Source organism: Pelophylax lessonae, assembly GCF_965119305.1.
Source record: "Pelophylax lessonae genome assembly, chromosome: 1".
Taxonomy (NCBI): Eukaryota; Metazoa; Chordata; class Amphibia; order Anura; family Ranidae; genus Pelophylax; species Pelophylax lessonae.
Genome location: NC_138768.1, coordinates 601,274,617 through 601,288,056, shown reverse-complemented (window position 1 = coordinate 601,288,056; position 13,440 = coordinate 601,274,617). Strand labels below are relative to the sequence as shown.

General features: G+C 41.8%; 1 protein-coding gene across 1 annotated transcript in view; it reads right to left on the bottom strand.

Moving 5' to 3' along the window:
* Positions 1-13,440, bottom strand: part of CISD2 (CDGSH iron sulfur domain 2) — a 53,426-nt gene that overhangs the window by 21,150 nt on the left and 18,836 nt on the right. The window contains exon 2 of the mRNA XM_082242581.1: positions 8,931-9,145. Coding sequence (XP_082098707.1) covers positions 8,931-9,145 — 215 coding nt within the window. The remainder of the gene's footprint in view (positions 1-8,930; positions 9,146-13,440) is intronic.

Genomic DNA, 13,440 nt, shown 5'->3' with positions numbered 1-13,440 from the left:
TACCTAGATCTATGAGACACACTTTTACATTTTAATTTAGCATTTGGCAGCGCCAATTACCCTAATATCTTCTCCACTTTCAGATATAGTTTTACTATATTTTTGGGGTAGGCTGCAGCCAACCACACAATTAGATCCATTAGCGCGGAATTCTTTCTTCAATATTCTCTGACACTTTAATTAGTGTTTTCTTCTGCTGCAATGGATATATTCAATTACATCGGAAATAGGGAAATAAAAATTGAGGAGGTTTTTAATCAACAGAAAGCCACTAACAACCATGATCTCAATGGTCTTTTTAGACAATTGAGGCATGACCTAGAGAAACAATTAAGAGTCTGGTGGGACATCTCAACCTTAGAGATGTATATTAAAGAAAGAATGGCCCCACGCAAATTAAGATGGGAATTACATCCCAATGATGGCCTTTCTGATCCAGGCCTAATGGAAGAATGGTTCCAAGTTTTTAACAGATGTGAGTCAGAATTATTGACACAAATCATTGGAAGAAGAAAATTTAAATTAAAGGAAGTAGAAACCAACATCACCAGACTAAAGACCCTCCTCACGCCTTTTTCGACACAAAATGAATATAAAGAAAAAGAGAAAGAACTATCCACAATTATAGCCAAGTATGATAAAGACTTACAAGCGAAAAAACAGAAGAAATTTAATAGAGATATTCTGGACTATAAAAATAACAAGGTCTATAAATGGCAAAGCTCCATAGTGGATGAGAATATGGAAGTTACAGATAACACCTTACCACCTACCGGATCTAGAGAAACTACACCCGATGAAGACGAAGAAGAGGACGAATCTGAAGCACCTACTCCCAGAACTCCGAGAGAATTTTCCTTCAGACCAATGAGGGACGTAGAGAGCCGTGTAGAGGAAACACCGAGAACCAGGGAAAACTATGAACCCCCTAGAACACCCCGTGGAAACCAACCAAGGAGACCGTTCAACCAGAGATACGAATCTCCAAGATACCAATACCCCCAAAGATATGAATCTCCAAGATATCAACACCCCCAAAATTACGAGTCTCCAAGATATCAGATTCCCACTTCAAATAGATTCTCTCCCTTGATGGAGAGGGGATCCTACCCACCCCGAGGATTCAGGAGGAATGAAGGACCCTATGAACAAGGGAATTTTTTTCAAGGAAGAAACAGAGGGAGACCCCCCAGACAGGGAGGTTGGTACAACCAACCACGAGTACAAAACTGGAGAGGACCCCCAAGACCCATGGATTACAACAGACCTATAGGCAACACCTACCACCAAGGAATACCATACCAGAGAGGTTGGAGGAATCCCAACTCTTTCCAACAGAATATTGGGAGGCCGAATACTTGGAACAACCGATGGGAAGGAGGAAACGGACCAGAGGGAAACGTGGGGGGAGAAAGAAAACGAAGAAGAGAATATTAGGAGAAGGAATTTTTAATCTCACTGACACTGTTTTTACACAAGAGGAATTAGAAATTTTAGATTTAGGATTAAAGTATGCCCCCAACAAGAATTTAGACAAATTTGAAGCATATATTGATGTACAGAGATTTTTAAGGAAATTAAATATTAAAAAGTTCATTAACATGAATGGAACTCAGAGGGCCACCGACAACAACAACTCTTTTAAACATACCAAATTAAGGAACCGCTCCACTTTCAACCCCAAAGTTCCAAATAATGAATGCATGCAGGCATTCAAGAAGATGGTAGAACATGATATTAAGAACCTAAAAACATATAACAATAAAGAAAATAAAATCTGGAATACCATAGCAGAAATTGAAAAGAAGAAAAATGTGATTATACGCCCAGCCGACAAGGGAGGGGGTCTTGTGATTATTAGAAAACAGGATTATGAAAATGAGATGCATAATCTCTTGAGTGTTCCTGGTACATATAAACAATTATCCAAGAACCCAAAGAGGGAATACAAGAAAAAATTAGAAGCCTACATCAAGAAAGGCACGAAATTGGGAATACTAACAGAAAAGGAAGCCACATACCTACTCCCAAAAGCAGCAAAGACACCCGTCATCTACTATCTCCCCAAACTTCACAAAAGGTTGGACAAACCACCAGGGAGGCCAATAGTTAGCGGGATCGAGTCACTTTTCTCACGACTTGGTGAATATTTGGATACATTTCTTCAACCACTAGTTAGTAACGGAACATCATATTTAAAAGATAGCACCCAACTGATCAAAGAATTGCAAGGATTTACAACAACAGAAACACAGATCCTGGTGACTATTGACGCAAATTCACTTTACACCAGCATAGACCAGAAGGATGGAATTGAGAGTGTCAGAAAGGCTTTATCGGAGGAAACAGACCTAAGACAAGTACAGATCAACTACATTTTAGAAGGACTACAACTTGCCATGGAGAAAAACTATTTCTGGTATAACAAGACATTTTATCTACAAACAAAAGGTGTGGCCATGGGGGCACGTTATGCCCCCAGCGTGGCCAACATTTTTATGAATATGCTAGAGGAGAGGATGGTCTACGGAAAAAATATTCCACAATTACAGTTTTACCGTAGATACATAGATGACATTTTTTTAGTATGGGAAGGAGCACAAGACACTTTAGACAATTTTATAGAACAACTTAATAATAACCCCTATGGGATTAAATTTACAGCCAATTATGACCAACAACAAATCGATTTTTTGGATTTACAGATTTTCAAAAAGGAAGACAGAATACAGACCAGAACCTTTTTTAAGCCCACGGATAAAAATGGTTATATCCCGACCTCCAGCTGCCACCATCCAAAATGGAAACAAAACATACCCAAAGGACAATACATGAGGATTAGAAGAAATTGCACTAATATTGAGGATTTCGAGACACAAGCAGAAAAACTAACTAAACGATTTGAGGAAAAAGGATACGACAGACTGATTTTAGAGAAAACAATAGATAATATTAAAAATATGCCTAGAGACGAACTATTAAAAACGAAAATTCGAAATAATGACAACAACTTGGAATATGCTTTTATAACTGGTTTTAATAAACAATATAAGTCATTAGAAAAGATTTTTAAAAAGTACTGGCCTATTTTAAAATCGGACAAAGTCTTCTCCAAAATATTACCAAGTAGGCCGAAATTTATATATCGTAGGGCACCTACACTGAGAAACAGACTTGTTCATAATGTCATTAATCCCCCAAAGGAAGTGAAACTCTTTCCAGATATGAAAGGATTCGTTCGCTGTCGTAATTGTTTAGCCTGCAGAAATAACACAGCACAGAAAAAGAAGATCACACAATTTAAGTCCAATGTAAACAAGAAAACTTTTAAAATAAAAAATCTGATCACATGCCATAGTACACATGTAACTTATATTGTCGAATGTCCTTGTAAACTTCAATATATAGGGAGGACCACTAGGCCTTTAATGGTTCGTATCAGAGAACATATTGGAAATATAAAGAGGGGTTTTCCCAAACACAGTTTATCAAGACATTTTAAGGAGGTTCACAATCGGAACCCTAGAGGGCTGATTTTCTATGGTATAGACAGTATAAAGGAACATTGGAGAGGTGAGAATAAAACTAGAAAAATCTCACAAAACGAAACTAAGTGGATTTACTTGCTCGAATCTCTTCAACCCGGAGGACTTAACCTTGATATTGACTTGAATTGCTTTATCTCTGATTTTTAGTGCAGCTACACGTTTTTAGTCTTTTTAATAAAGTTTTTCTATGTTCTTAATTTACCAATATCAGTGGTCTTAAGCTCCAATTGGACTAACATCACTATATGGCAACACTTATACATATTTTTTATATACCACTCCTTTCACATACTAATATCTAAATATAGATACACCCATCACTATAGAATCATTCACTAATATACTTGTCAATAATCCACTTTATCTTGGTCTCACCATCGAGCACATTTAGATAAAACAGAGATTAACACTATACAGTGCAACACACTACAGCTTATTATTTTTATTTTATTTTATTTTTTGACACACCCTTTGAACCAATTTAATTGTTATTTATGGTTTGGTCTTTATGGTATACCACATGTCACCTAGGTATTAGCACATGAGATATTTAATAATGATATATATGCCTTTATGCATACTTATATGATATCCTGTTATCATTTTTTCTGCTATTTGTTTTATATAGTATGTATCACAGTTGCCTGTCCACAGGAACACAATTGCCTTCCAATATCTCATTAATAATAATATACATTACACCGTGATACTCATGGTATCCCGATGCATATACAAGATCCCTTGTATTTCTAACACCATTACCATTTTTAAACATCATTTGGGTCATTTTACATTTAATATGTTATTATTAGTTGTTTATACATAGCTAGAGGTCTATATTATCCCTTTTATAAGACTCATTATTTAATATATTTATTCCCGCTAATATACTGTATTATAATAGTATATACACTTACTCAACTTGGCTTTTGTATTTAGAGAATTAGAAAAGTTGTAATATTCCCCTTGTCATTAGTGCCATCACCAGACTAATTAGGCCATTGGAACTATATTGTAATTATATTATCATATTTTAAGCCACAATATTACATCAATTTCACATTTTATTCTCTTTATATATGCCCACTTTTACCGTATACTTAGTCTTATAACATATATATACATATAGACAATTTTTTACCTTTCTCCTTAATACTTACCATTTGTATCATAGGTTTTAATTAGATTCAAAACACATATGACAAAGTTTTTATCTTCCCGATTATATCTTTTATCTTTTAATGGTTTTTTTATTTTAATTCCTCATATTTATCACTTAATACTCAACCACTAATTCGGACGGTCCCGACATATTCCTCTGTCACCTATTTAAATTATCGGTAAATAAATAAACAGTTTTTCCTCTTTTACATAGCAACTGCTGATTATGGCTCTATTTAAAAACCCATTGGTCGAAAAATCCAAATCGGGTGGAGCTTCAAGTTCTATGCAGTTTTGCATTAACCACATCTGCCCACCAACTGATGACGCGCTAGTATACTTTTTCTGATTGGGCGCTTGTTCCGGTTGCCGGGCAACGTTTTAGGATTTATACTAGCGGGACTCACGTAGCCTCACGCTGCTCCTGATGACGTCAGTCTTATGACGAAACGCGTAGAGCGTAGGCACGTCAGTTCCGCACCTTGAGACGCACATCCGGCCGTTGAGGCGCACGGCGTCCGGATATACCGCTATACGAGGGGTTCGCGGTCCCTACTTTCTTGCAGACGTTTTATCCGGTTTTTAAATGTGAGTACTTGATTTTATCTGTTTAATAAAAGAATATACATTACGGTACTTCACTATATGAGTGTTTCTTTACCCATATAATCCCGGACATCATCCTTGCTGGAGCGCTGCTCATTACCCTATTTGTACATCGCTCATCCCCATTACCTACCATTTGAGGGAGGAAATACCACTGGTCCCACCAGGAAAGGAGAGGCTCACCGAGGTTCATCGGGGTTTACCCCAATTATCCAACGCTGGTTACCCCTGTAGGGGTGCCGCTCTCTGGTGAGTGCGGGCTTTTTAGGAAGGGGAGCACGGAATTCCCTCACCCAGCACCCACATCCTGATCCACACCAGGAGACACCCCCTCTATCCATGCGATTTTCTTTGGCACGTCCTATCACCATATTGCACGTTTTTGGACTATTATATTGAGCATATATTTTGCTTTGGACTTTTTTTCATTTTTAACATGGACTAATTTATTATTATTTATATTAATATTTATTCAACCACCATAAATTCACCTATTTAATTGTTTTTTATCATCCACTTGGCACATCATATGCATTTTTATACTACTTGGCTTGTTTCTATATTTATTTGATTTCACTTAGACACCCATTTTTTGGCACTTCACTTAGATTTGTGACTTAATTATAGCACCTGGCACTTTCCAGTCACTCAGACATCTCTACTTAATTTTGATCAACACTGCCACCTAGTGTTCACACCAATTGTTTTAAGAGTCACTACCCTTTGAACTTTGAGATACTTCACTGCTTTTATTGATTGGGTTGCCTTATTAATGTATTGCTACCAAGTATTTATTTGTGATATTTATTGATGAATGGTCAATTTTTATTATTAATTTATTGACATCTTCAAATATTCATTGTGGCTTACCATCAAGACCATTAGTTACATTTTAATGTACCTAGATCTATGAGACACACTTTTACATTTTAATTTAGCATTTGGCAGCGCCAATTACCCTAATATCTTCTCCACTTTCAGATATAGTTTTACTATATTTTTGGGGTAGGCTGCAGCCAACCACACAATTAGATCCATTAGCGCGGAATTCTTTCTTCAATATGCGCACTGTTGCGCTGTTCCTGGCCGGAAGTGACGAGGGTAGGTTTTTCTCACGTTACACCGGTAGAATCACCCCTTGTAGTAGCAAATCGTGCACCGCCCCGAAGAGACCTCGCAGGCGGTCTGGGGACAAACGCAGGTTGGAAGGAAATAACCTCTTTAGAGGATAAGACCGAAATTTGATCTTGTAACTGGACCAAATCAACTCGTGGACCCACCTGTCCTGAATCAAGGAGGCCCACAGGTCCGGAAAGAAGCGAAGACGTCCCCCCACCCCCCGATACAGGGGAGGGCACCCCTTTAGGCAGAAAAGGGCTTGTCTGCAGATCGGGAAGGACCCGCTCTCGGCTTACCAGACCAGGGCCTCTTGGAACTTCTGAAGGAGTTTCCCCTTCAGAAGTCCCCCTGGACCATCTGGTCCGCCAGCTCCGCAAAGGCAGGGGGAAGCTGTTCCCCCCTCCAGATCCTGGCACAAAAACTTTGCCCATTCCGTCTAGGAAACCAAGGCTATGGTGAATACCGGCCTAAGGACCAAACCAGCCACAGTAAACATGTATCGGACCAAAGTCTTGGCTCTCCTGTCAAAAGGGTCTTTAAAAGCCAGAGACTGCTCCACCAGAATTAGAGTGGATTAATTCAGCCTAGAAACCCAAGAAGCCACCACAGCTGGAACCCGTCCACTTCTTTAACAGGGATTCTTCAAAAGGATACCTTTTAGCGAAACGCTTAGGCACCTCCATATTGCGTGTAGGGGAACCCCACTGACTCACGACAATTTGGTCAAAAAAGGCAGGAAAGGGGAAAACCTTTGCTGCTTTTGAAGATCTGTGGGTACCGAAAGGAACCGGCACCTCCGCAACAGCCTCCATTTTTAAAGTTTCCCACACTGATACAATCAGTGCATCCACCAGTGCCTTTTCACGCGTGTCTGTAGTAGAAGAGGTATCATCAGACCACCTAAGGTGCATGGATGCAGACCCAGTAGGGCGACTTGCGTCCATGGCGGCCAGATCAGACTCAGAATCTGAGGAGACAGAGGAGGCAGGTGAAGGCAGGGAACGCTTTTTGCTAGTCAGTTTACACAGGATCATATCAACCTTTGACAAGAAGGACTCCAGGAATGCCGCCATTGCAGACAGGGTGGATTGGGACTCAGAAAGGTCCGCAGCCTCAGAGGGAATCAGGTGGTGAAATATGCTTCAGGGACTCCAGAGTTAACCAGGGGAACCATACAAGCAAAAAATGAGAAAACACTGCTAAGTGACCTCCCCTCCCCCATGTCGTGCTAGCGGCACCACAAGTCCCAGCACAACCAGCCGCTGCTATAGCAGAGGGAGGGAAAGCTGAAAGGCACCCACAGGGACTCACCACCACCATCAGGCACAGAGAAGAATGCCAAATGCTGCACACCATGCGGCGATCCGAGAGAAAAAGGAAGTCCAGGGGTCAGCTCTAGGGGATAAGGAGGGCCTCCCACCGCCGAATCACTGCCCATAATGCTCCAAAGACATCACTATTCGTCAATGGGAACCACAAGAAAATGGCCACTTGACTACACAAACATGGCTGCCGAAGACACAGCCAGCCCTCCACAACAAAATGGCGGCTCCAGGGACACACAGTGGACCTCAAGGGACATTCTAATAGTAAGTGGGGCCCTGGCAGAAGCCCCCACCAGGAAAAAACCCCCTCAAAACCGCATGTTCAGCTACCGGTGGCATCCCCCGCCCCCCGGCCCTTATTGCCCTCTCAACACCACCAAATGCGGACCTGGACAGGTATGGCCACCCCCTGGGGCTAGGTGTGGGCAGACGGGGGGTGGTTCACAGGGGGCCCCCGACATACGGGGGTAGGCTGTATGGGAAAGAGGAGAACCCGGGGGTCAGACCATCCCAGGGAGGGGCCCACGTCCACCCCGGACTGGTGAGACATAAGGCCGTAGATTATATTTCTCACAGGAACAGAAAATAATAAAAAGAGGAAAAAAAGAAAAAATTACATTTAAAAAAGAAAAAAAATGCTGGGACCAGAGATCCCAACAAGGAATTAGGTCCATACTGCCTATAGCAGAGTGTGGGAGTATATCCCCTGGGACTGCCCCATAGGCGTGGTAACGTTTTTTCCTGCCTAGTGTCCTACTCCTGTAGAAGGCAGCATAACCCAATGGTCAAGAAGATTCTGGGGCTGTGCCTGTCAATAAACAAAATAGAAAAAAAAAAAAACCGCAGAGGTGATCAAATACCACCAAAAGAAAGCTCTATTTGTGGGGAAAAAAGGACATTAATTTTATTTGGGTACATCATTGCACAACCGCGCAATTGTCAGTTAAAGTAACACAGTGCCGTATCGCAAAAAATGGCCTGGTCATTAAGAGGGAAAACCTTCTGGTCCAGAAGTGGTTAATGTAGACCCTAAACCTCTCGTATCTGACAATGTACCATAGGTTACTGCCAGCAGGATAAATTACTTTGTTGTTGACTGATGTTGATCATCTGTGTGTGTGTGGGATTATGTTGTGCGATACATTCCCTTCACGGCAAAGAGAACACTCACCGTTTTAGAGCGCCAGCATCGGCAGTAGGCAACTTTGGCAATATGCAGGTCCTCTATATCAATTTCATTTACAACTTTTGGGTTCTCCTTTTGGATTTTAAGATTTATCAAACTGTCTTTCTGTTGCTTCTTCTTCGGTAGGAATGGTCGGATTGCAAGGTAGCCCAGTAGGGCAAGGACACCCAAGAAAGGCAGTAGTCGTAGCCATTCTGAAACTGAAGACAAGTTTAGGTTTGATTAAAAGTGGAAGATGCTTGTCATTTAACAAACACTTTATTCTTTGCAGTTGTTTAGGATGAAGTGTTTATATTTGTTCTTGTTGGAAGTGTAGAGCAACAACAACAGTACACCAACAGTACAACACCACCACCCCCCCCCCCCCCAAAATAAGAAACACTGAGTTAAAATAAAAGTAATTGTAAAATAGAATTTAAAAAAATACTCACTTTACGCCCTGGCTTCCAGCTCCTTACTGTATGTGAGGATGAAACCCACTCACAAAAAAATATCACTCCAGCACCATGCAGGATGGAGTTCTCATAAGTGTTGGCTTCCTCAGCTTTTTCAGGCTCAAAGAAAAATGCTCTTACCCATTACCCTCTCCTAGGTGAGCTCACCAGAGCCTAAATAGAGTAGAGTATTTTTACTTTTTTTCCTATTTATTTTTTTATTTCACTCATTAAGCTGGACGCATTAAATGGGGGTCCTTACATTGGGGCAGGGCACATTACAATAGCAGTTTTCTTCTTATGCAGAGTGACACAGGACAGCATCAGTGATAATCCCGGTTCCACCTCACTTTACCCTGCCAGCCCACTGGATTTAATGGAAAAATAAACTGACAACTCAGGTCAGAGTACAGTGATCTCCCTGCTGTGCTATTGTGTTCCGACAAGGACCCCCCACCAAAACACTCCAGCCATTGGCTGAGATCACAGATTGTCAGGGCTGCCATACACATGGGCCGAATGTCAGCCAGTTTCTATTGAACCGACAGATGCCACCAAACATTTGACCCATGTGTATTAGGCCAGGCATGTCCAACCTGCGGCCTGGAACCGCAGGCAATGCGGCCCACTGACCCCTGACAATTTTTTTTTTGCTGGGGAGGAAGGAAGTCGGGTCGGGGGCATGGCCACAGCGGCTTCCAACTAACGGTAGGCAGAAGCTGCCTCGGAGGGGAGGGGGGCATGTGCAGTGTTTGACTCCTACCACCATGACCACTTCAAATTACTGAAGTGGTCATGGTGATTAAAATGTTCCTTTAATATCTCTCAGAATAAGTAAACCTCTGTATACTGATTACATTTAATTTGATCATCCTCTAGTTGTGTTAAATTAATGCGGGGGGGGGGGGCGGCATTTTATTACTTATATACCTTAACTATAGTATATATTTTATATGTGGCCCGAGAAAATTTCTCTACACTCAATGTGGCCCAGAGAAGCCAAAAGGTTGGACACCCATGTATTAGGCTTTACTGGCCTCCTGCATTTTTCACCTAGGCGGTAAATGACATGCCCGAAGCTACTCAAAGCCTCCTGGGTTTCTGATGTAACGCATGCCAGGAGGCTTCAGGGCAATCTACAGCACATGTGCGTGTCATCAGGAAGCCGGCTGCAAGAGATGTTCATTGAGAATAACCCAGCAAAAAGGTAAGAGAAGATTGAAAATAAAATGAAGAAAAAGCTCCTCTTTAATAACCAAACTAGCACAAATAAATTACTTGATTCACCTATCTAAACAGTGTGGATAGAGAAATCAGCACTGCCGACTGCTATAGTCACAGCACCCAAGCCTGTCATAATACCCAAACAGTGACTGCACTTTAATTTTTAAGTTTTTAAGCTGGGTGGAGTTTTTAAGTCGGCTGCAGTGCGTTTTAAACAGTATATTCTGATGACGGGGGAATCCCGTTATTAGAATACAACGATACAGCGGGGAGGATTCTCGCATCCACCTCAAATGTGTGGATAGGGGAATCCGTTCAGTTTTTTTTATTTGGAGTTTGGGCTGAATGAAAAAAAAAAAAAAAAAGGGAGCCACTTTTGGCCAGCTTTAAAGTGGAACTAAAGCCTAATAATAAAAACACTGAGCAGATAGGTAGGCTCTTTACTGCAGAACAGACATGCAAGGTTTCTTCTGCAGTAAAATAAACCAGGCCATAAATGGTGTGAATTTCTTTCTTGCCACCATGGGTTGCAGTAAAGTAATTTGCATGATTCCCCCCATCAACACAGACAATGCTGACAAGGGAATCTCTTCTGCCAAGCAATTGTCTTCTCCTGGTGGGGGGGCAGGCAAGGGAAGCCATCCCCACCAGGAGAAGAGAGTGATTATAGCAGCAGCTTGTGATAATCGCAAGCGAATTGCCAGGCTGGTTGTTTCCAAGTTGATCGATCAATCATCTGAATCGCTGACCCTCTGCGAACTGCTGCTGGTGTCAATACAAAGTTAATGACACCCCCAGATTGGTTAGCAGATCACAGCGCAAATTGTGATTTGGGACAAGAATCCGTGCAATCTGATTTTGGTGCGGACAAAAAAAAGGGTCAAAAAAGTTTGGTTCAAATGCCATGAAAATTCACCTATACAGTTTGTATGGCTGAATTCACATTACACAGACATTGCATGTGATCTGCACAGCAATACGGTGAGAAGAACATCTGTCTGGCATCCCATCAGTGTGAACCGGCCCTCAAACCAGACATTTTCTGAAAGCACATGACCTGTAGAATTAGAAAGAAAAAAAAAAAAAAAAAAGAAGAAGTGCTACTGATTTTTGGCCCCCACAATAATTGCACAAATGTTCATCATATCGCTATTTTCACTAAAAATACACTAAAATCATTAATAGAGTACATAAACACAACATAACTTGCAAAATTACTACTAAAGCAACGTTCACATGTGGCATTCTAAAGTATACGCCCATGGAGGGCAGTTTACCCGCACAGGGATGCACAGGTGTTCATGCGGCAGTCCCATTTATGTCAATTGGGATGCAACAGCTGCACGGGCATAGCTGCTGTTCCCAATCTGACATTCGTGTGGGTGTACGACCCCAAACGCAGACAGTGTGAGCTCAGGGACATGCACGCAAACCTACATGGATGTCAAATTGGGAGCAACGGCTCTGTTCGTGCAGTTGGTACATCCCAAATGACATAGATGGGACTGCCTGCACAGGAATACACAGAACACCTGTGCATCCCTGTAAAGGTACACTGTATGCCTGCTGTGAACAAGGCCTTAGGCCCCATTTTACACAAGCAGATCTATCGGGTCTGCCTGTCCCTTTTTCAAGTGGGCCCAATCGGACCACCCATTGTTTTCTATGGAGAGGCTGATGTAAATGGGCATGTGTCCGTTTACATCCACCTGCATCCGATCCAATCCACTAAAAACAGACGGATGGGGATCCCATTCCCCATCCATCTAACAGGTTGGCTTGAATGGAAATGGACTGGTGGTCCGTTTCCATCAGACCGCCCCAGAGAGAACACCGGGCTGTGTCCGTTCTGCATCAGCAGAGTAGACGTGGGCCTGTCACCCACCTGCTCAGCGGGGATCAGCAGAGAGATCCCTCGCTGACCAGGTGGATCTGCTTGACAGAGTCCGCTCCATGTTTTTTTTTTTCACTATTTCTTTTTTACAATTTATTTATTTTTGGCGGGGGGAGGGGGGTCTTTGGTGAGATATCAGAGGTCTAAACAACTCCCATATCTCTTTTTTGAGACAGAGAAAGGGACTTAAGAAAGTCAACATATTGTGATCCCCCCAGCCCCAGCAGCACCTGAGGCCAGCTGGAGTGGTACAGGAGGGATGCTGGCTTCTAAAGGTAGCTGCAGGGGATCAAGTGTGAGGGGGGAATCAGTGTTGGGGGTTAAGAAGAAGGGAGAATCAGTGCTGGGGGTGAAGGGGATAGGAAAGGAGGGTGGGGGAGTAATTTCACACTATCCAACTTTTGTGGTTAGATTGTCTTCAGATTTACCTTTTCTATGTAGTGCAAGGGCCTGCCAGATTGCATACAAATGGAAAGTGTTTAGGTTTGACCTCATATTATATGGTTTTGGTAAGTCTAAAGGAAAAAGTCTTCAGAAAATCTTATAGTGTGTATGGCCCATTAACCTATCTACTCACAGTCTTCTGTAGAATGTATACTGAGCTGCTCATGCCTGTGTGCCAGGAGAACTATAATCTAGCCCCACATAGCACCTTTCAGGTACTTCACCCACGTCCCTCTCCTCATTTGAGGCACACTGCATTAGTCTTTTCTCTCCTGTTTCTCTAAAGATAGCTGTGATCTACCGCCCCCCTAGACCAGTATCATCCTTTCTTGATGACTTCTCTGTCTGGCTACTAGGGCTGCAACTAACGATGAATTTGTCTGTCGACTAATCTATCGATTATTTTTACGATTAGTCGACTAATCTAACGATTATTTTTATTTTATTTTTTTTGCTTAATTTAGTGTTTTTTTGATTAGCTAATTAATCCTGTAATTAA